Source organism: Scyliorhinus canicula, chromosome 19 (genome assembly GCF_902713615.1).
Source record: "Scyliorhinus canicula chromosome 19, sScyCan1.1, whole genome shotgun sequence".
Taxonomy (NCBI): domain Eukaryota; kingdom Metazoa; phylum Chordata; class Chondrichthyes; order Carcharhiniformes; family Scyliorhinidae; genus Scyliorhinus; species Scyliorhinus canicula.
This window is the reverse complement of record NC_052164.1, coordinates 8,706,536-8,727,408: the sequence shown is the minus strand read 5'-3', so window position 1 is coordinate 8,727,408 and position 20,873 is coordinate 8,706,536. Positions and strand designations below refer to the sequence as shown.

Below are 20,873 nucleotides of genomic sequence, written 5' to 3'. Positions count from 1 at the left end.
CTTCTGGGAAGGGCAAATTATCAGCCAGGGTTCTCAATCATGTTCCACCTTCAGTCGGTTTTAATAAAAGCACAATCTTTTTTTAAATAAAAAAAATAAATAAATTTAGTGTACCCAATTCATTTTTTTTTCCAATTAAGGGGCAATTTAGCATGTTCAATCCACCTACCCTGCACATCTTTTGGGTTGTGGGGGTGAAATCCACACAGACACGGGGAGAATGTGCAAAGTCCACACGGACAGTGACCCAGAGCTGGGATCAAACCTGGGACCTCGGCACCGTGAGTCAATAGGGCTAACCCACTGCGCCACAATGCTGCCCATAAAAGCACAATCAATTCTCCTCATGCCTCTGGTACCTTAGACTTAAGTATTCCAGTGCACACCAGACAGGTCTCCCTTCAATATCCTGGCAGTTAGAATGGAGAGGTTGTGGCTGTTTTCCTGGGAGATAAGAAAGACTGAAGGGGACTTGATAAGAGTACACCATGAACTAGAGGGCACAGATTTAAAATAATGGGCAACGGGACAGCATGGTGGCACAGTGGTTAGCACTGCTGCCTCACGGCGCCGAGGTCCCAGGTTCGATCCCGGCTCTGGGTCACTGTCTGTGTGGAGTTTGCACATTCTCCCTGTGTTTGCGTGGGTTTCGCCCCCACAACCCAAAGATGTGCAGGGTAGGTGGATTGGCCAAGCTAAATTGCCCCTTAATTGGAAAAAGTGAATCGGGTACTCTAAATTTATTTGTTAAAAATTTCAATGATTTTTTTTCTCTATTGGTTTATGGGGTCTCCATTGGCTAAGCCAACATTTATTGCCCATCCCTATTGCCCCTGTAGCTGGTGGTGAGCTGCCCCCCCCCCCCCCCCCCCGCCCCCCCCGGCCCCCCCCGAACCCGCCACAGTGCGTGTGGTGTAGGTGTAGGGGCTTTGTGAAGCATCTTGGAACTGTTTAGTTTAAAGGTACTATATACCTACAGCTTTTTGCTATTATTAAAATTGGGTAATATGCATCATCAGGTATAACCTTGATGCATGCGGTGGCCAAATAGCCTACATAATGCACTGTACTCAAAGGGAGAAACATCGACTAAACAAAAGCACCCAGCATCCTGAACTCCAGCAAGGAGTCAGCTCCAAGCAAACTGAAAATAGTAATCTGTAACAAATACGTCTACTTAAAATAAATACAGTATAAATGTATTATGTGTGAATTAATTATTTTTTGTTTTAATCTTATAGCTGCAACCGGAGTGTATTTTGCCAGTGAAGTCTGCTTCCATGCTGTGCAAATGTTGATTTAAAATGCAGATAACCAGGAGGGCACTGACTTCCTCCTACTTTCATTCATGCTTCATCTGTCACAGTGCGGAATGCCATGATCAAAGGGTATTACCTCATATTTATTGGCTCCCTTCCAGAGGCAAGAGATTTCTGCAGCGTTGCGGGCAGAACTTAAAACCGCACCTTACCCCCCCCCCCCCCCCCCTTTATTCATTCAGGAGCAAGACCTTGAAGTGAAAGATAATACTCCGCGCGGTAAGGTTTCTTAAACAATCCCTTAGTTCAGAGCGAGGAATGAGAAGTGAGAGGTCCTTCAACCAGGAGCTTCATGCGAAAGGCGTCTGTCAACCTTTACAAATTTCCTCTGACACAAAAAAACCTTCGACCTTAATAACCTTTACATGTCTTTGCCTTTGTTCTGCTGGTTTATGTTAGTTGTTAACAGGTGTAGTTCTCAGACCAGAAATACTCCACAGATGCTGGTGTCATTTATTTCCCTTTAAAGGACAAAAATAGAAGCTCGCAAGCTCATGACATGCTCTGAAAGGGAGTGTCCCAGCATACCGGTGAATTAAATGGTTTGACAGGACGAGCAAGGGGCTGCAGCAGGGGCAGGTGAATGGATGATCTCAAACTTAAGTGAGAAAGTGTCCATGAGCCTCTTATATTTGTTGAGGATGGCCAGTGTAGTGGGACGGGGGCGGGGGGAGAGGGGTTTGTAAATTTGGGTGGCACATGTCATAAACTGGATCAACCACAGAAATAATACGTGACCACAAGAGTAGTTCAGAGGTGAGGAACTCTGCAGAGAATAACTCAGCTCCCACCTCTCCAGAGCTTGTCCACCAGTTAAAAGGCATAGGTCATGAGTGCGATGGAATAGGGCGGCACGGTGGCGCAGTGGTTAGCACAGGTTCGAATCCCGGCTCTGGGTCACTGTCCGTGTGGAGTTTGCACATTTTCCCCGTGTCTGCGTGGGTTTAGCCCCCACAACCCAAAGATGTGCAGGGTAGGTGGATTGGCCATGTCAAATTGCACCTTAATTGGAAAAATTAATTGGGTACTCTAAATTTTTTTTTAAAAAGGAGTGTGATGGAATACTCTCCACTTGCTGTGGATGTGTGTAGCTCCGACAACACTCAAGAAACTCGACCTCATCGAGGACAAAGCAGCCTGCTTGATTGGCACCCAATCCACCAACTTCAACATTCATTCCCACCATCACACACACACACACACAGTGGCAGCTGTGTGTTCCATGTACAAGATGCAGTGCAGGAACTCACCGAGGTTCCCTCCAAACCCGTGACCTCTACCATACAGGAGAACAAAGGCAGCAGATGCATGGGAACATCACCACCTGCAGGTTTCCCTCCAGGCCACACACCCAGGACCTGGGTTCGAATCCGGGCTCTGGGTCATTGTCCGTGTGGAGTTTGCACATTCTCCCCATGTCTGTGTGGGTTTCGCCTTCTCAACTCAAAGATGTGCTGGTTAGGTGGATTGGCCACGCTAAATTTCCCCTTAATTGGAAAGAAAAATAATTGGCGACTCTAAATTAAAAAAAAACATATCCTTCTATCCCGTTGTCCCTTATGTAGTTATGAAGGGGAGGGGTGTTCTTGCAGGTTAATGGTACATTACATATTGAAGATGGGGAGGGAGGTGGTGTGCACCCCAGGGGAAATAAGCAGGATAGGATTTATTAAGGGATTTACTCAAATATGAGAGCGCAGGGGAGAGAGAGCAGCTGAGAAAAATCAATAGCGTGAGTTGCAGCGAATTAACATGCATGTGAGGTGGGCTTTTGAACGTGGAGTTGGGAACAGACAGGGATGGATGCGGTGTTGACATGGTGTCGTGGTTGAGAAATGCAAGTGGTTAGCGGCAGTCCTGTTTGTGATTAAGATCAAGGGAGGAGCGAGGCCATGTGTGACACCAAGATTGAGGGAGTGGCTGCGAATGTGAATATGAGAGTTTATAAAGTGGGAGAGATTAAGCGAGGTCATGGAAGTGAATTTAGAGTAGGAACGGCAAGGGGAGTGAGGTGAAGATTGGCAACATTCGGTGTCTATGCTGATGGAGGATACCACAGCGAGATGCTCTGGGTGAGACTCGGCGGGGAGGGCAGTATACAATGTTGATTTTAAGGGATGATGATTTTAATGGTTATGTAAATGTCGGATTGGATAACTAATTGAAGAGAAAAGATTTACAGAGAAATGGGGAAAGTACAGAGGAGTTGGACTAATTAGATAGCTCATTCAGAGAAACAGGCAAGAGGGGCCACATGGTCTCCTTCTGTGCTGTACAGGCGGCATGGTGGCACAGTGGTTAGCACTGCTGACTCACGGCGCCAGAGACCTGGGTTCAACTCGTCCTTGGGTGTCTGTGTGGAGTTTGCACTTTCTCCCCCTGTCTATGTGGGTTTCCTCCGGGTGCTCTGGTTTCCTCCCACAGTCCAAAGAAGTGCAGGTTGGGTGGACTGGTCATAATAAAATTGCCCCTAAAATGTCCACAAAGATGTGTAGGTTAGGTGGAGTTATGGGTATACGAGGATAAGGTGGGCCTAGGTGGGGTGCTCTTACGGAGGGTAGGTGCAGACTCGATGGGCTGAATGGCCTCCTTTTGTACTGTAGTAATTCAATGATTGAATAATGTTTACCAACCTTTGGGTAGCATATAGAGACACCACTATTCCTAGCCAGAATGGAGATGTTAAAGAAGCATTGAAAAGGATGAGCGGGATGAGAGGAAGGGGACTAGGATGCAACTTGCTGATAAATGCCTCTGATTCCTTGTTATCTTGGAGGGGCTTGAGTTACCAAAATCCGCTGAGAAGTATAACTGTCTGCCTCCCCCACACTGAGCACTGGTCTCCCAACATTTCCATTCTCACATTGCCTTCTCCTGGCCCAGTGAAAAGCCAACATTGTTACCTATCTGGACAATTTTCTACTCTCAAAAATAAATTTCTCCCTCTTCTGAAATATTTTTATAATTAATAAGATAAAGTGTTCAAAAAATGAAGAAAAGTCATGTTTCCATGATTTTCCCCCTGGGGTTGTTAGCAGCTGCGCTATGGCGATTACCCTTCGATTCCTGAAGGCTCCAATCTCAATGCTGGATGGTTGGCAACACTAAGCACATGGCAGGAAGTCGCTTCAGGTGGAAATACTTCAGTTTTCACCCATAAACCAACACTAAAGCAAAGTCAAGATGTCAATCCAATCATCCTGAGCCCTTACGTTGAGAATAGCATTTCTTTTTTTTTTAAATTCCAATTAAGGGGCAATTTAGCCTGGCCAATCCACCTACCCTGCACATGTTTGGATTGTGGGGGTGAAACCCACCCAGACAGGGGGGGAATGTGCAAACTCCACACGGACAGTGATCCGGGGCCGGGATCGAACTGGGGTCCTTGATGCCACGAGGTAGTAGTGCTAACCACTGCCCATGAACATTTATCTCAGGAAAATGTGGAGGGCGTGGTGATTTCCGATCTGCTGGCGATCAGGAATAGGGAAGACCGCTGCCTCAACACCAGGAACAAGGGTTCGATTCCAGCTTTGGGGACTGTGTGTGGGGTTTGCACGTTCTCCCAGTGTCTGTGTGGGTTTCCTCCGGGTGCTCCGGTTTGCTCTCGTGGCCCTAAAATGTGCACGTTGGGTGGATTGGCCATTTTAAATTTCCCCTTAGTGTCTGAAGGTGTACAGGTTAGGTGGGTTTACAGGATAGAGAGGGGGAGTGGGCCTAGTAATAATAATCATTATTAGTGTCACGAGCAACACTGCAATGAAGTTACTGCGCTGGGTACACTGAAGAATTCAGAATGTCCAAATCACCCAACAGCATGTTTTGCAGGACTTGTGGGAGGAAACCGGAGCACCCAGAGGAAACCCACGCAGACACAGACAGCACAGTGGTGAGCACTGTTTTTTTCCCCTAAAATTTAGAGTACCCAATTAATTTTTTCCAATTAAGGGGCAATTTTAGCGTGGCCAATCCACCTACCCTGCACATCTTTGTGTTGTGGGGGCGAAACCCACCCAAACACGGGGAGAATGTGCAAACTAAACTGCAGACAGACAGTGACCCAGAGCCGGGATTGAACCTGGGACCTCAGCGCCATGGGGCTGCAGGGCTAACCCACTGCGTCACCTCACTGCCTATGGTTAGCACTGTTGGTTTGCAGCACCAGGGTCCGAGGTTCGATTCCCGGCTTGGGTCACTGTCTGTGCGGAGTCTGCACATTCTCCCCGTGTCTGCGTGGGTGTCCTCCGGGTTTTCTCCCACAAGTCCTGAAAGACGTGCTTGTTAGGTGAATTGGGCATTCCGAATTCTCCCTCTGTGTACCTGAACAGGCGCCGGAATGTGACGACTAGGGGATTTTCACAGTAACTCCATTGCAGCGTTAATGTAAGCCTACTTGTGACAATAATAAAAGATTACAAGTAGGGTACTCTTTCAGAGGATTGATGCAGACTCGATTTGCCAAATGGGCTCCTGCACTGTAGCAATTCTATGGAGTGAGTAAGAGAGAGCAGGATGGGTTAACTTGGGGTTTTTGCTCCGAGGGAGGCAGGGATAAGCACTTAAGATATGACGAGGAGGGGAACAGGATGAAGAGTTGTATTCTTCATCAAGGGATGTTCGAATCTGGATGACGGCAGGAGAGAGGAGGGAGATTAAAACAGTGACACAGGTGGGAGGTAAGAATTAGGAGCAGCTGGGATTCCAGCCAGTGGTGGAGGCAGGAAAGAAAGGATGGTGAAAAGGAGGGAGATAAAAGTAACATGCTTGGGTCTGGAGCACATAATGGACATGGGGTGATTAGTTAGGAGATACACGTTCTGGTCTTCGATAGGACTTTTCCTTTACTCCAAGTAGCAGATGTATCAAAGTTATTCTGTTTTTAAAAAAAATAATTTTTATTGGAATTTTTTACACAAAATATAAAAATATAACAAGTATAGCAACAAGCAGTAATATGCAACTAACAGCCCCATAACATCCACAATTCTCCCCATACCATAACATCACATGTATCACACTCCCCCGCCCCCCCAACAAGAGAACTTAACCATAAATTAAAATTAAATAAATCAAACTTAAATAAAAATAAGCAAACATAATCAACGTCCGTCCCCCCCCCCCCCCCCCGGGTTGCTGCTGCTACTGTCCCAGTATCCCATCGTTGAGCCAGAAAGTCGAGGAAAGGTTGCCACCGTTTAAAGAACCCTTGCACCGATCCTCTAAGGCGAATTTGACCTTCTCAAGCTTAATGAAGCCCGCCATGTCATTGATCCAGGTCTCCACGCTTGGGGGCCTCGCGTCCTTCCATTGTAGCAAAATCCTTCAAAGTTATTCTGTTAAGTACATTTGGTCCTTAACTGTGACAATAAGTGTTACATTATCTATCTTCGCAACTGCCAGCCTATATGGATGGCAAACTCAACACAAATTGTCTTTTATTTATGTAGTGTGTGTCTCTCTCTCTATCTCTGTTCCTTAACATCTCTGCTCAGGCTACAGGAGGGTAGTTGGAAATTATAATGTTTTAATTCAAGCTCCATGATTGATGTACTGGACATAACATGCTCATGGTATTTGTATTATTATACATGGACAGGTTGTAATGATTGAACTGATTGAAACCAATCGTAACTGTTGCTCCACATATTCAGTTGCAGTGAAGTGCTAAGTTCTTAAATTAGGAATTCAGTAAAATGATCAATAAAAGGGTATGCTGAAAAATTGAGACGTACGGGAGACCCATGTGCATGGGCTTAATGTTTCAAAGCTTGATGCTCTGATATTTTACGCATTCTTACCTGGCCTCATCTTAAATGTTTTCCAAGTCACTTTTGAAAAGATCGCAGTGCTTCATCGAGGGTTACCTGCGAAAGATTAGTTTAGATCATAGAATCCCTGCAGTGCAGAGGAGGCCATTTGGCCCAACAAGTCTGCACTGACCCTCCAAAAGAGCATCCTATGTAGGTCCACTCCCCTGCCCTATCCCCATAATTCCACCTAACCTTTGGACTAAGGGGCAATTTAGCATGAAAAATCCACCCAACCTACACATCTTTGGACTGTGGGAGAAAACCGGAGCACCCGGAGGAATCCCAAGCAGACACAGGGAAAACGTTCAAACTCCACACAGTCACCCAAGCCTGGAATCGAACCCGGCTCCCTGGGGCTGTGAGGCAGATGTACCACTGTGCCACCTAAAGAGGTCACAAGTAGGCTTACATTAACACTGCAATGACGTTACTGTGAAAAGTCCCTAGTCGCCTCACTCTGGCACCTGTTCGGGCACACAGAGGGAGAATTCAGAATGTCCAATTCACCTAACAGCACGTCTTTCGGGACTTGTGGGGGGAAACCGGAGCACCCGGAGGAAACCCACTCAGACACGGGGAGAACGCACAGAGAGTGGCCCAGCGGGGAATCGAACCCGGGTCCCTGACGCTGTGAAGCAACAGTGCTAACCACTGTGCTACCGTGCCACCCATTGTGGATGCTGGGCTGAACGAGAACAGTCCTGATCACAAGAGGAACTCAGCAATTCCTGATGTCTCGTTTACATAAATCCACGCCATATCCGACACAAAAATCAAAAAAGACGCGTGTCTACATCGCAGTTTTTAACGACCACTGTTCTCATTTGCATCTTGCAAACAATGAAATTCTTCTGCAGTGTGGCCACTGTGACAAAGTAGGCAACGTGACAGCCAATTTAAACACAGCAAACGCTTACAAACAGCAATGCGATGACTGACCAGATAATGTTTTTCCGTGAGGTTAACCGAGGGATGAATGCCAGCCAGGTCACCAGGGACAACTCCCTTGCTCCTTCTGCAACGTGATCATGTGCCCACCAGGGAGAGCAGGCAGTGTAATATCCCGGCTGACACATGCCACCTGACAGTGCAGCACTCCTTCAGTACGGCAATGTGCAGAGAGATCTAGGTGTACAGGTCCACTGAAAGGGGCAACACAGGTGGAGAAGGTAGTCAAGAAGGCATACGGCATGCTTGCCTTCATTGGCCAGGGCATTGAGCATAAGAATTGGCAAGTCATGTTGCAGATGTATAGAACCTTGGTTAGGCCACACGTGAAATGAAAAAGAAAATCGCTTATCGTCACAAGTAGGCTTCAAATGAAGTTACTGTGAAAAGCCCCTAGTTGCCACATTTCGGCGTCTGTTCGGGGAGGCTGGTACGGGAATTGAACCGTGCTGCTGGCCTGCCTTGGTTTGCTTTCAAAGCCAGCGATTTAGCCCTGTGCTAAACCAGCCCCAACCACAATACTTGGGGTATAGTGTTCAATTCTGGTCGGCACACTACCAGAAGGATGTGGAGGTTTTAGAGAGGGTGCAGAAGAGATTTACCAGAATGTTGCCTGGTATGGAGGGCATTAGCTAGGAGGAGAGGTTGAATAAATTTGGTTTGTTCTCACTGGAACGATGGAGGTTGAGGGGCGACCTGATAGAGGTCTAAAAAATTATGAGGGGCATAGGCAGAGTGGATAGTCAGAGACTTTTCCCAGGGTAGAGGGGTCAATTACTCGGGGGCATAGGTAGGTTTAAGGTGCGAGGGGCAAGGTTTAGAGGAGATGTACGAGGCAAGTTTTTTTTTTTACACAGAGGGTAGTGGGTGCCTGGAACTCGCTGCCGGAGGAGAGGTGGTGGAAGCAGGGACGATCGGGACGTTTATCTTGGCAAATACATGAATAGGATGGGAATAGGGGGATACTGATCCTGGAAGTGTAGAAGATTTAAGTTTAAACGGGCAGCATGGTCGGCACAGGCTTGAAGGGCCGAAGGGCCTGTTCCTGTGCTGTACTATTCTTTGTTCTTTGTTCACGTAGTGACACTCAACCCCATAATCTTCCGACTGGGTAGCAAAGTGTGCTAGCTGCACAGCTACATCTGACACATAAACACAAACAAAATGCACAATGGCACTGAAGCAAATAAACAAGATAAATGATTATTTTTGAACAATTTGCTTTTTAGTAAAAATGTAATCCTTCATAGCAAAATATCTCTCTTACATTTACTCAATTCACATGTTGTACACAGGCAACATGGCCATCAGGGATCTCTAAACAGTTCTGTTTATAATTGCAAAGTTATTTAAAAGAAAACAAATAAATAAACCTAGACAGATAAATCTCTTTCTAAGGCAAAATGTTTCCATAAAAATATTACAAATGAGAATATTTAGATTTTTTTCTTCTTTTTCTGCTTTTGACAAATAATATTTGAAAGAAGTTTATTTACAAATTAGATGAAGCAGCTGTACAACTTATACCCAGAGTTACGAACATCAGACTATTTTTAAAAACGCACAAGCAAACCGGTTTCAGCTACAGATTAAACCATTTGTTCCTTGCCTCAGAAGGGCCCTCCGTGGATGATGGGTCCTCTCTTTCAAATTTTCTCTTCTCCTCTGCAAGACATTTGATGGGCTACCCCATTCATGCAAACTGGTGCATGACCCCCCCCCCCCCCCCCCTCCCCGCCAAGGGTGGGGGTCGGGCGTCAATTCAACTGTGGGAGGCTTCACTGCTGAGCAATGCCATCCTCCACCCAATGATCACACAAGCATCCGAATTGTGCACGAGGGCAATTGCAGAACCCACACATCTCCGTGTGGCATCCGCAATCAACTGAGTCGGCACAAATGGGTGACCCCACCAAACTTAAGATCTCCCAGGTGGGTGCTTGACTCACAAGACACGCTGGACATTGTACTGAGTCACAGAGGGTGCTGTGCTACCCTAAGGTAATTCTGCACACACCATTAGCAAGGTAAATGTTTTTTAAAAAAGTTTCTTTTTATAAAAAAAAGGGCATGGTACATTTTATAAATGTGCTGAAATCTAAAAAGGAAAAGTTTTTACAATGATGATTTTTCTTCATTTATTTACATTACTTGCACAGTATCCTGATGCTACATCATGTGTCGAAGTGTCTGCAGCTACGGTTTAACACTGGTTTATATGACTTCGCCACAAACTCTACCAAAAACAGCTAAACCAGACTACAGTGCGTCACATGACTGTCAATCACAAGACGGCCACTGTTCCCACGTTTCAAAAGTGCATAGGAAAACAATAACCAATTACAACGGAGACCAAACCCCGGTCATCCAAGCCGGTCCCCACTCCAACACCTTTATTAGATTATCTACGTCTAAAAGCAATGGTGAATTACAATCAGATCCCCCCACCCATGGCATTGACAGATTTGATGGTTTGTTTCTGATATGTACACTGCCTACGAACGTACCTCATCATCTCCCCAGGTCCTGACCATGGGAAGCTTCCTCCTTGTGTGGTGTATGTAGGGTTGCCAACTATGACTGGGCATATTCCTGGATAACATGACCTCCCAACTCCAACTGCCCTGTCCCCATTTCCCGGCCATTGGTTTTCTCCGATATGTCCATCCTCATGATGTACTGCCCCTCTCTCCTCCCCCCCCACCCCCCCCCCCACACTTTGGAGAAACGGATATTTGTGATGACTCTTTATTGTCATTCATTCGGGAGAGCTTTACTCCTCCAATAGCTCCATAAATAATAAACCAAAGAGTTCAAAAGAAAATGGGAAAAAAGGAAAACTTTTATTTTAATATTCCTATGTTTCACAGGTGTTTTTCTCCTAACAAGTGTCCTGCAAATTACCTTCAGTTCCTGGAGTCATTGGCTACCCTCGTTACATTTAATCAAATTGCAACTCCCTTGTTGTAAAGAATGTCTTTACAATTCAGATGCATCTGGCATTACAAATAAAACTTCTCTCTGACATCACAGAAATTGTGTTCTTCTCAGTTCAAATGTCAAAAGACCCCTGCCCAAAATTACACCACCAAACTTTATCAGTGGGGAATGGGTTATATTACTTCCGTATACCAAGGTCTGTAATTATATCTGACTGACGTTTTACTTCAAAGGGGGAAGTCACCAATTAATTGCGTTTTTCCCGACAGAAATCAAAGCCATTGAAAGTTTTGATTTGATGGCAAAGTCCATCCTGGATCCAGCTATAACTTTAGAGAGAGACGGATTACTCTCTGAACACTATAGAGGTCTAAATATCCAAAAGAGAAAGACATCACTCGCACCCCATGACATATTGATCCACCATACTTGATTCAAAACAGCAACGCTGTCAATGGTAAGATGGTAGAAACAACCATAGCAAACAATTGTCCTTGCGCCTCTACTCGACGAGGTGGAAGCCCATCTCCAGCATTTGTTAGTGATGTGGCATAGGATCTCTTGGTTGACTTTAAGCTCCCTAGTCCAGGATACCAAGACCATTTCAAGCCCCAGCTGTTGATTAAGACCGAAGCCAAGGATTAGGCCTCAGATCTCACCTCCCCCCCCAACCACTCCCCCTCCGCCAGAACTGAACAAAAGCCCCTCCACAATTTTTACGCAATAATTAGGTTACGTTGGAAGCTGAAAACTGCATCCTTCCAGTGACCGACACTGTTGCCTTCATTTCCCATATGTTCCAGCTCCCTAACCCCCCCCCACTCTCTATAGAAATATGATAGAAACCATTCTCTGTTGCTAAAAACCCAACCACACAGTAAAGTGCCCCAAAAATCAATCGCATGAGACTTGATGAGTTCTTCAGAGGCAGAAATTAAAAGTGAAGGTGCTGTTACAGAACGGGCTGTGTGATGTTCCCAACACCAAAAAGCCGTGTTATAACGAGCATCAAAAATCCCAACAGTTTGAACTCCTATTCCTTGGGTAATTGCATCCAGCAGCAGACGGTTAGGGATCCTGAGCAACACTGCCTACCATGATATGAATGAGAGTTGAACTTTTAATTTTATTAGTTTTTAAAGGGGGAATTTTCTACCAATATATAACTGTGAAGATCTATTTCACCATCTTCCTCATCTGCAGGACTAGCCATACAATTTTCTCCTCATTATTGCAGCATCCCTCTATAGCACCTACTCTTCTGTACAGCTCCTTCAGATTGTATTTACAACGGTTTACAGATAAAGCTGCTAAATTTTTTTTTTTTTTTTTTACATAAAAATTCTTGAAGTCCCTTTGGCAGAATCTGCCAAAGCTGGAAAGGATGCTTCCAGCGGCTCCAGCAGAATGCGGGAAGCATCTCAATGGAGTTCCCATTCTGGTCGGATGTTTTCCTGGAGGTTTCATCACATGACCTCCGGCCTCTAAACTGCCCTCCCCCACATTGGTGCCATTGGCTGCTCGACATCATTGCCCGTCCTCCCGTGACCAATCGGAATGCTAATAGCTCCTTCACTCTCCGCTTGGCTGATTTTTGACCGTCAGGCAAACAGTACTTTATTCCCATGTCCTACTTTGTTTTTAATAACTCGGGTACAAAAAGAAGTATATAAATAATTTGGAAAAATTCAACTTGTTATGGCCTCCTATGATTGTTTGTGTTTTTTAAATTTAGAGTACCCAATTCATTTTTTCAAATTAAGGGGCAATTTAGCCTGGCCAATCCACCTAACCAGCACATCTTTGGGTTGTGGGGGCGAAACCCACGCAAACACGGGGAGAATGTGCAAACTCCACACGGACAGTGACCCAGAGCCGGGATCGAACCTGGGACCTCGGCACCGTGAGACAGCCTCCTATGATTTTTGTCCTTGGTTTGCTAACAGTAGGAATTAATCTTCAATTCCTGGACGCTAGAGAAATCCTGAAGGGTTGGCAATCCAAGCTGGGCCCTTTATTAATAATCTCAACTGATGGTAAGGGAATCGGAAGTTTACTGTCACCAATTTTTCTAATAAACAAAGCGCCCATAAAGCAGGTTTTATTCCTGTTCTTTTCCAACTGGAGCAGTACGAGATCAGAACCTATTGGGAGTTTCCCTTTGGATCAGGGGGCTTAATAGGGAAAAGCTCAAGAAGAAATTACCCTCGATCAATGATGCATAGCATTCAGATTTCCATATAAAGTGCAAGGTATTTTTCTGTTCGACTCAAAAATTCAGCAACCCATTCCACCCCACAATATATCAGACCAGATCTTCCAGATCTAGCTGACGAGGTTGGACGGAAAATCATCACTGGCTGCCGACTGTGGAAATACAAGTTCTGTTTTTCTCGCTACAACTATTTTCCTGTGCCTGCTGCAACGAGGCCCGTGGTACATCCTGGGTCTGGGACAGTGGAGGACAACCAGTGAAAACAAACTAGACAGGCCGGCTCAGGACCCCGACAGCAATATTTAGAAGGTTTTAAAAAAAAAAAGTCACAAAATCACAAATGTTCCAGTCCTCTCAAAGGCAGAGATCCCAATTTGTTAGCAACTCAGGCATGTCCGCAGACTGGAAGGTGGTTGATTCTGTACGGTGAGGCATCCAGAACCAGACAAGCAGTAGGACGCCCAACGCTCTGCTTCAATGATGCTGCATGTGCGACATGACGGTCCTGGACATCGATGTTTGGCACCTGGGAGTCACCAGCTGATGGCAGAGGAAACTGGCAACATCTTCTGTGAGCTGGCATGAGCCACCACAATGACCAGTGGCTACAGCGGCTTGACCACAGACACCAAATCTGAAATCTACAACCCGTGACACTTGGTAGCTTTGCGTGTGTGCAACGTGTGCCTGAACCTGCCTCTCAAGGATGGGCCCCTTCAGCCATCCGCATAGGTGAGCCATCTGAATACACACCTTTCGAAATGGATTGTTTACCGTGTGAAATCATTGTTCGTAGATGGAAGGATCTGGAATGTTTTTAAAAAAAAATTAAGTGAAATAAAACAGGATTTCCTGGCCCGCCTGTCAATCTTACTCCCGAGCCTGCCGCTGGCTATGGGATGGACGGTGGGCGTGGAGCCAGCGAAGCTACCCTAGTCAGAAATGAAATTTAATAAGAGCTATGATATAGCGGGCTCAGCGAGCTATAAACGGAGATGGTGGAACATTGTATATACGAGCTGGTAAGATTTAAAGGTCAGCTGGCAAAATCGTAACTGTGTCCCTTGAAAACATTGAGCTTTGCCAACGTGACCTTGCGCGGTCCAGAATCCTAATCGTTTGTGGGAGCCCCTTGGGAACTCCCGGGCTCCGGTTCCCTGGAGGTGCTCACAGATCCAGGTCTCTGGGGAAGCCCCCAGGTGAGCGTATTTAAACAAAATACTCAAAGCTTGCGTGCAGACAATCTAATTTCATATTTGGTGAAGTGTCGGACTGGACCCACCAATGTGCGTGCGAAACAATAAAAAAAATGCAGCACGATTCTGTGGGGATGAAATGGTTAATCGAAAATAAATGCAGTGAAACGCCATTTTCAGTGATGGGGAGGGGTGCGAGGTGAGGGGTGTGTATGGGGCCCAGGGTTACAGATTTGTGCCGTTTAAATAAAGGAAAAGGAGATGCAAGTGGAAAGGTGTGGCTTCACGGAGGTCAGTGGGAAAGGTTCACACTGAGGTGGGTGGAAATTTACAGCACTAATCTGTCATGTGAATAATTACCACCCAAGTCCTAGCCTACTCTGTTCCACCTTCCAAACTGAACTCAATCCAGACTCGTCTTACAAAGTGATAAAAAGAAAGTCTAAAACTGCTCAGAGTCTGAAGGAGAAAGCTAGGTTCGTGCTTTAGCTGAAGGCCTCGAACACCCCACATTTTCTCTTTCCAATCCCACAATGCATTTTATTTCAGGTATTTCTGCATCGGAGGAAACCTTTTTGTTTTAAATCTCCCATTATTTGATGCCGTCCTCACCTCCTATAGCTGCTTCCTTCCCCTAATGAAAGGGAACAGGTCAGCAGTCACTGGCTTCTGTTAAAGGTAGCTTGTGATACGAGCTACCCAGAGGTGTCCGGGATGTCGCTGGGTTAAAACCCTGGAACGCAATACCCAACAGCACTTTCATCACAATGGTTCAAGAAGGCTGCTTCACCGCCACCATCTCAAGGGACGAATAAATGCACAATTAATAAAACACCCCTCCCTGTGTGAAAATATTGATCGCCAACCATCCCCCCCAATATCCCAGGCAAAGCATCTGGAGCTCATGGTGCAGGAATACATGGACGCAAGTCCACATCTGGTACACCCTGGAAAAGTGGCCCGAGTGCTCTCAACTCCAGATGTTTCTGCCGGACCACCGGGTGTAGTTGGCTTTGGGAAGGGGAGGTGGGGGAGGGTGTGGGCTGCCGGGGAAGAGAGAGATAGAGGAGGCTTTCTCAGTCCAAGCTCAGGGAGCTTCCAGCAGCAACCTTCTCTCCTCGGCGAATCCCAAACTATCCTCCACCTGTCAGATTTACCTGCTGACAGATCATTCGAATCGCATTCTGTTGACAGTGGCTTGTGTTGTAAATTGGAAAGAGAACACAAATATCAACACATACACACACAAAAAAAAGAGAGAAAAGTCACAAGAGTTGACACAGAAGACTATGCGACGGAAAGGTTAGACACTCACACAACACAGGTATTGCTAACCACAAATTCAGACTGGTGGACGGTATGTGAAAAGTTGTTCCCATCCTCTGATTTTGGGTGTAAAGTTAGTTCTTTGAGTTTCTGTACAGCAGCAATGATCCATTTTCCTAATTTTCGCCAGAGCAGTGATGTTGAACTTCCACTGCTCGGATTCCAATGACTTGCTACAGATAAGGGACTGCCCCTCATTGCTGATTGATTAAAGACGCCAAAAAAGCTTCAGTACACCTCACCCCGCCCCGAAGCATTATTTGTCTTTTCCTGAGAAGATGCAGTGAGTTCTCTTGTGCTTCCAACTTGTTTCGTTGTGTCTTCCATGCGCAAGAGACCGTCAGTCAGCAGCAGATATCCAAGTCAGTTCGACTCTTCACCCATGACCTTTGACTTCAAGGAAAGAGGTTGCGAAGGTGCAAGGTCCAACTTTGTTGTGCGCAATGCGCAGACACGATGCGGTACAGGATGTCAGCTCTTCTCCTGGTTGACTTTATCATTCAACCTCTTACAAAAAAGGGGAAAAAAAGATCATTAGGCATCAGCATGATTCAGATTGATGCTGTGAGTGGCAGGCAGAATATTTATTGTTGAACCAGACCAGCTAATTTCGCTCAATGTCTCTGGGAGGGACGTCTATGCATCTTACAAGAAATTCAAACTACTTCTCGTCACTTTTAAAATTAAGCCTTTATATTAAATGAAATTTCGTGCAAGGTACACTTCTTGGTCACAAATGTTACTTCCTGTTGACCGAAAAATGTGACCAGGAATCATGACAACAGTTCTGGTTTAATTCTTGGTATGTCAGCTGTCACAATGGAGTTGCAGGTTCTGGCCATTAGGTGGCTGTAAGGAGCAAGTGGTTGGAAGTGTCACTCCCAACTTGATCATCATTTTGTGGAAAAAAAGCACCATGGTAAACAAATAAAACTGGTCAGTATTGTGGTATTGCGAATGAGGAAGAGGGACACAAAAAGACAGGCAGAAGAGAGAGACCGTGGTAAGGTAGAGAGTGCCTCACAGAGAGAGCAAGTCAAGTTGAGAGAGGAAAGAGAGAGAGAGACAGAGAGACACACAGGCAGATAAAGGAACTGTGGTGGAGAGGACTGAAAGAGGGCAGAGAAAAAGAGGGAAATAGAGGGAAGAGAAAAAGAATGGGAAGAGAGAAAAAAAATTAAGAGAGGAAGAGAGAGGAAGGGGGAGCAAGAGAGAGGAAGGGGGAGAGAGAGAGAGGGGGGAAGAGAGAGGGAGGGAGAGAGAGGAAGGGGAGAGAGAGAGGAAGGGGGAGAGAGAGAGAGAGAGGAAGGGGGGGGGAGAGAGAGAGAGGAAGGGAGAGAGAGAGGAAGGGGGGAGAGAGAGAGAGGAAGGGGGGGAGAGAGAGAGAGGAAGGGGGAGAGAGAGAGAGAGAGAGGAAGGGGGGAGAGAGAGAGAGAGAGAGGAATGGGGAGAGAGAGAGAGAGGAGAGGGGGGAGAGAGAGAGAGAGGGAAGGGGGGAGAGAGAGAGGAGGGGGAGAGAGAGAGAGGAAGGGGGGGGAGAGAGAGAGGAAGGGCGGGAGAGAGAGAGAGGAAGTGTGGGAGGGAGAGAGGGAGAGAGGAAGTGGGGAGAAGCGAGAGAGAGAAGTGGAGGGAGCGATAGGGAGGGAGAGATGAGAGGGAGGGGGGAGAGCGAGAGGAAGGGGCAGAGCGAGAAAATGAAAAATGAAATGAAAATCGCTTATTGTCACGAGTAGGCTTCAATGAAGTTACTGTGAAAAGCCCCTAGTCACCACATTCCCGGCGCCTGTCCGGGGAGGCTGGTACAAAAGAGAGGAAGGGGCATAGAGAGAGGGAGGGGGAGAACGAGAGAAAGGGGAGAGCGAGAGGGAGAGGGAGGAGAGAGAGGGAAGAGAGTGAGGGAGAGGGAGAGAGAGAGGAAGGGAGGGGAGAGAGAGAGGGAGGGGAAGAACAAGAGGAAGGGGAGAGCGAGAGGGAGGGGAGAGCGAGAGGGAGGGGAGAGCGAGAGGGAGGGGAGAGCGAGAGGGAGGGGGAGCGAGAGAGGAGGGAGCGAGAGCGGAGGGAGGGGAGAGCGAGAGGGAGGGGGGAAAGAGAGGGAGGGAGAGAGAGAGGAGAGGGAGGAGAGAGAGGGAGGGGAGAGAGAGGGAGGGATTTGAGAGGAAGAGAAGTGAGAGGGGAAGGGGAGAGAGAAAGGAAGAGGGAGAGAGAGAGGAAGGGGGAGAGAGAGGGGGGATTGGAGAGGAAGAGGGGTGAGAGGGGAAGGGGGAGAGAGGGGAAGGGGAGAGGAGAGAGAAGAGGGAGAGGGAGGGGAGAGAGGAGGGAGGGGAGGAGAGAGGGAGGGAGAGGGAGGGGAGAGAGGGAGGGGAGAGAGGAGGGGGGAGAGAGGGAGGGGAGAGAGGGGGGGAGAGGGGAGGGGAGAGAGGGGAGGGAGGAGGGAGGGGAGAGGGGGGGGAGAGGGGGAGGGGAGAGGGAGGGGAGAAAGGGAGGGGAGAGAGAGAGAGAGGGAGGGGAGAGAGAGAGGGAGGGGAGAGAGAGAGAGAGAGAGAGGGAGGGGAGAGGAGAGGGAATGGAGAGAGAGAGGGAATGGAGAGAGAGAGGAGAGGGAGGGGAGAGAGAGAGGGAGGGGAGAGAGAGAGGGAGGGGAGAGAGAGAGGAGGGGAGAGGAGAGGGAGGGGAGAGGAGAGAGAGAGGAGGGGAGAGAGAGAGGGAGGGGAGAGAGAGAGGGAGGGGAGAGAGAGAGGGAGGCGAGAGAGAGGGAGGCGAGAGAGAGAGGGAGGCGAGAGAGAGAGGGAGGGAGAGAGAGAGGAGAGGGAGCGAGAAGAGGGAGGCGAGAGAGAGAGGGAGGCGAGAGAGGAGGGAGGGGAGAGAGAGGAGGGGGAGGAGAGAGGGGGGAGGGGGAGAGAGGGGGGGGAGGGGGAGAGGAGAGGAGGGGGAGGGGGAGAGAGAGGAGGGGGAGGGGGAGGGGGAGAGAGAGGAGGGGGAGGGGGGGGGGGAGGGGGAGAGAGAGGAGGGGGAGGGGGGAGGAGAGGAGGGGGAGGGGGAGAGAGAGGAGGGGGAGGGGGAGAGAGAGGAGGGGAGGGGGGGAGAGAGGAGGGGGAGGGGGAGGGAGAGGAGGGGGAGGGGGGGGAGAGAGAGGGGGGAGGGGGGGAGAGAGAGGAGGGGGAGGGGGGGAGAGAGAGGAGGGGGAGGGGGGAGAGAGGGGGGGGGGGGGAGAGAGAGGAGGGGGAGGGAGAGAGAGAGAGAGAGAGGAAGAGGGGTGAGAGAGAGGAAGGGGAGGGGGAGAGAGAGAGAGAGGGAGGGAGAGAGAGGGAGGGGGGAGGACGAGGAGGGCGGGGGAGAGAGAGGGAGGGGGGAGAGAGAGGGAGGGGGGAGAGGAGGTGAGGGGGGGAGAGGGGGGGAGAGGGAGGGAGGGGGGGAGAGGGAGGGTAGGGGGGGAGAGGGAGGGAGGGGGGAGAGGGAGGGAGGGGGGGAGAGGGAGGGAGGGGGGAGAGAGAGGGAGGGGGGGAGGGAGGGAGGGGGAGAGAGGAGAGGGAGGGGGGGAGAGAGAGGAGGGGGGACGAGAGGGAGGGGAGAGAGAGAGGGAGGGGGAGAGAGAGAGGAGGGAGGGAGAGAGAGAGGGAGGGGAGAGAGAGAGGGAGGGGAGAGAGAGAGAGGGAGGGGGGAGAGAGAGAGGGAGGGGAGAGAGAGAGAGGGAGGGGGAGAGAGAGAGGAAGGGGGAGAGAGAGATGAGAGAGAGAGAGGGAGGGGGAGAGAACGAGAGGAAGGGAGAAGAGAGAGAGAGGAGGAGAGCGAGAGAGGAAGGAGAGAGAGAGAGAGAGAGAGAGAGAGAGAGTGAGAGAAAAAGGGGAGAGAGAGAGAAAAGGGAGAAAAGGGTGGCATGTAGCACAGTGCCTCACGGCGCCGACGTCCCAGGTTCGAATCCCGGCCCCGGGTCACTGTCCGTGTGGAGTTTGCACATTCTCCCCATGTCTGTGTGGGTCTCGCCCCCACAACCCAAAGATGTGCAGGGTAAGGTGGATTGGCCACGCTAAATTCCCCCTTAATTGGGGAAAAAAAAATTTGGTTCTCTAAATTTATAAAAAAAAGAAAAGGGATAGAGAAAAAGTGGAGAGAATCAGGAGCTGAGAGAAAGCGCGTTTTGAGAGAAGAGGGGGGAAAATGTTAGCGAAAAAGAGTGGTGGAGATGGCGGGTTTGGAGGATGGAGATAGGCGGAGGATTAGTTAAGCACTATGTATGAAGGTTTGACACTTACCTGAGCTTTCTGTACATTGCTGTCAGTGTGAACAGAAAACAAAGAGTTGTTTGTGCCAGAGTGAACAGACAGGGATGGAGATCCCTGTGCCAGGTTGCTGATGGGGAGTTGTGACGTTCCAGACATCTGTATCCACTGGAGCTCCCGCTGTCTGTGCTGCTGCTGTTGCATCATCTGATAAACCAATGCTTGCTGGTCCTGGGGCAGGTTACAAGAGACGCGATAGAAAATATATACATTATATATACACGTACAAAATATGGTCCATTGGCGAACGACGCGGTGCACAGACGACCGGATTTTTAAGCTGTCCGGACCGGTTTGCTTGAACATTGTTTAGTGTGAGTAACAAAACCTGTAGATATCTCAGGTCAATCCGCAAACTATTCTGAGCTAGTTCATGCCGGAACTAAAATATGCTCCAGCTTCCCTCAATTGCTGTTGCGTGTTCTCATTCAAAGCATATGCATCCAGATAATATAATTATTCAGTAATTTACAGAACAGAAAGAGGCTATTTGGCCAGTCAATGCCAGTATATATGCTCCCCAGAACCTCCTCTTACCCCCTTTATCCAACCCTATCTTCAGATCCAGCAAATCTCTGCTGCTCATCTCAGCCACTCCAATGAGGCAACAAGTTCCACATTCTAACCATTGTCTTGTGAAAGTAGTTTGTCCTCACATCCTTTTTTGATTTATTAGTGACAATCTTCCAGACGGGTTGGATTGAGGAAGCGGCAGGCTGCAGAAGGACTTGGACAGGCTAAGCGAGCGGGCGAAGAAGTGGCAGATGGAACACAATGTGAAAAAGTGTGAGGTTGTGCACTTTGGTAGGAAGAATAGATGAATAGGCTATTTTCTAAATGGG

General features: G+C 48.2%; 1 protein-coding gene across 6 annotated transcripts in view; it reads right to left on the bottom strand.

Annotated features, from left to right (window-relative positions):
- Window positions 1–9,280: 9,280 nt before the first annotated feature.
- LOC119954359 (protein AF-10-like) overlaps window positions 9,281–20,873 on the bottom strand; it is a 182,639-nt gene continuing 171,046 nt past the window's right edge. For 5 of the 6 annotated variants that reach the window (XM_038779535.1, XM_038779536.1, XM_038779540.1 and 2 more), the window contains 2 exons: window positions 20,005–20,202; window positions 9,281–16,261 (listed from right to left, as the gene is read on the bottom strand). In XM_038779535.1, coding sequence (XP_038635463.1) covers window positions 16,226–16,261; window positions 20,005–20,202 — 234 coding nt within the window. In that variant the 3' untranslated portion in view covers window positions 9,281–16,225. Of the gene's footprint in view, window positions 16,262–20,004; window positions 20,203–20,873 lie in introns of those variants that run through there. The other variant, XM_038779541.1, reaches the window with a different exon arrangement.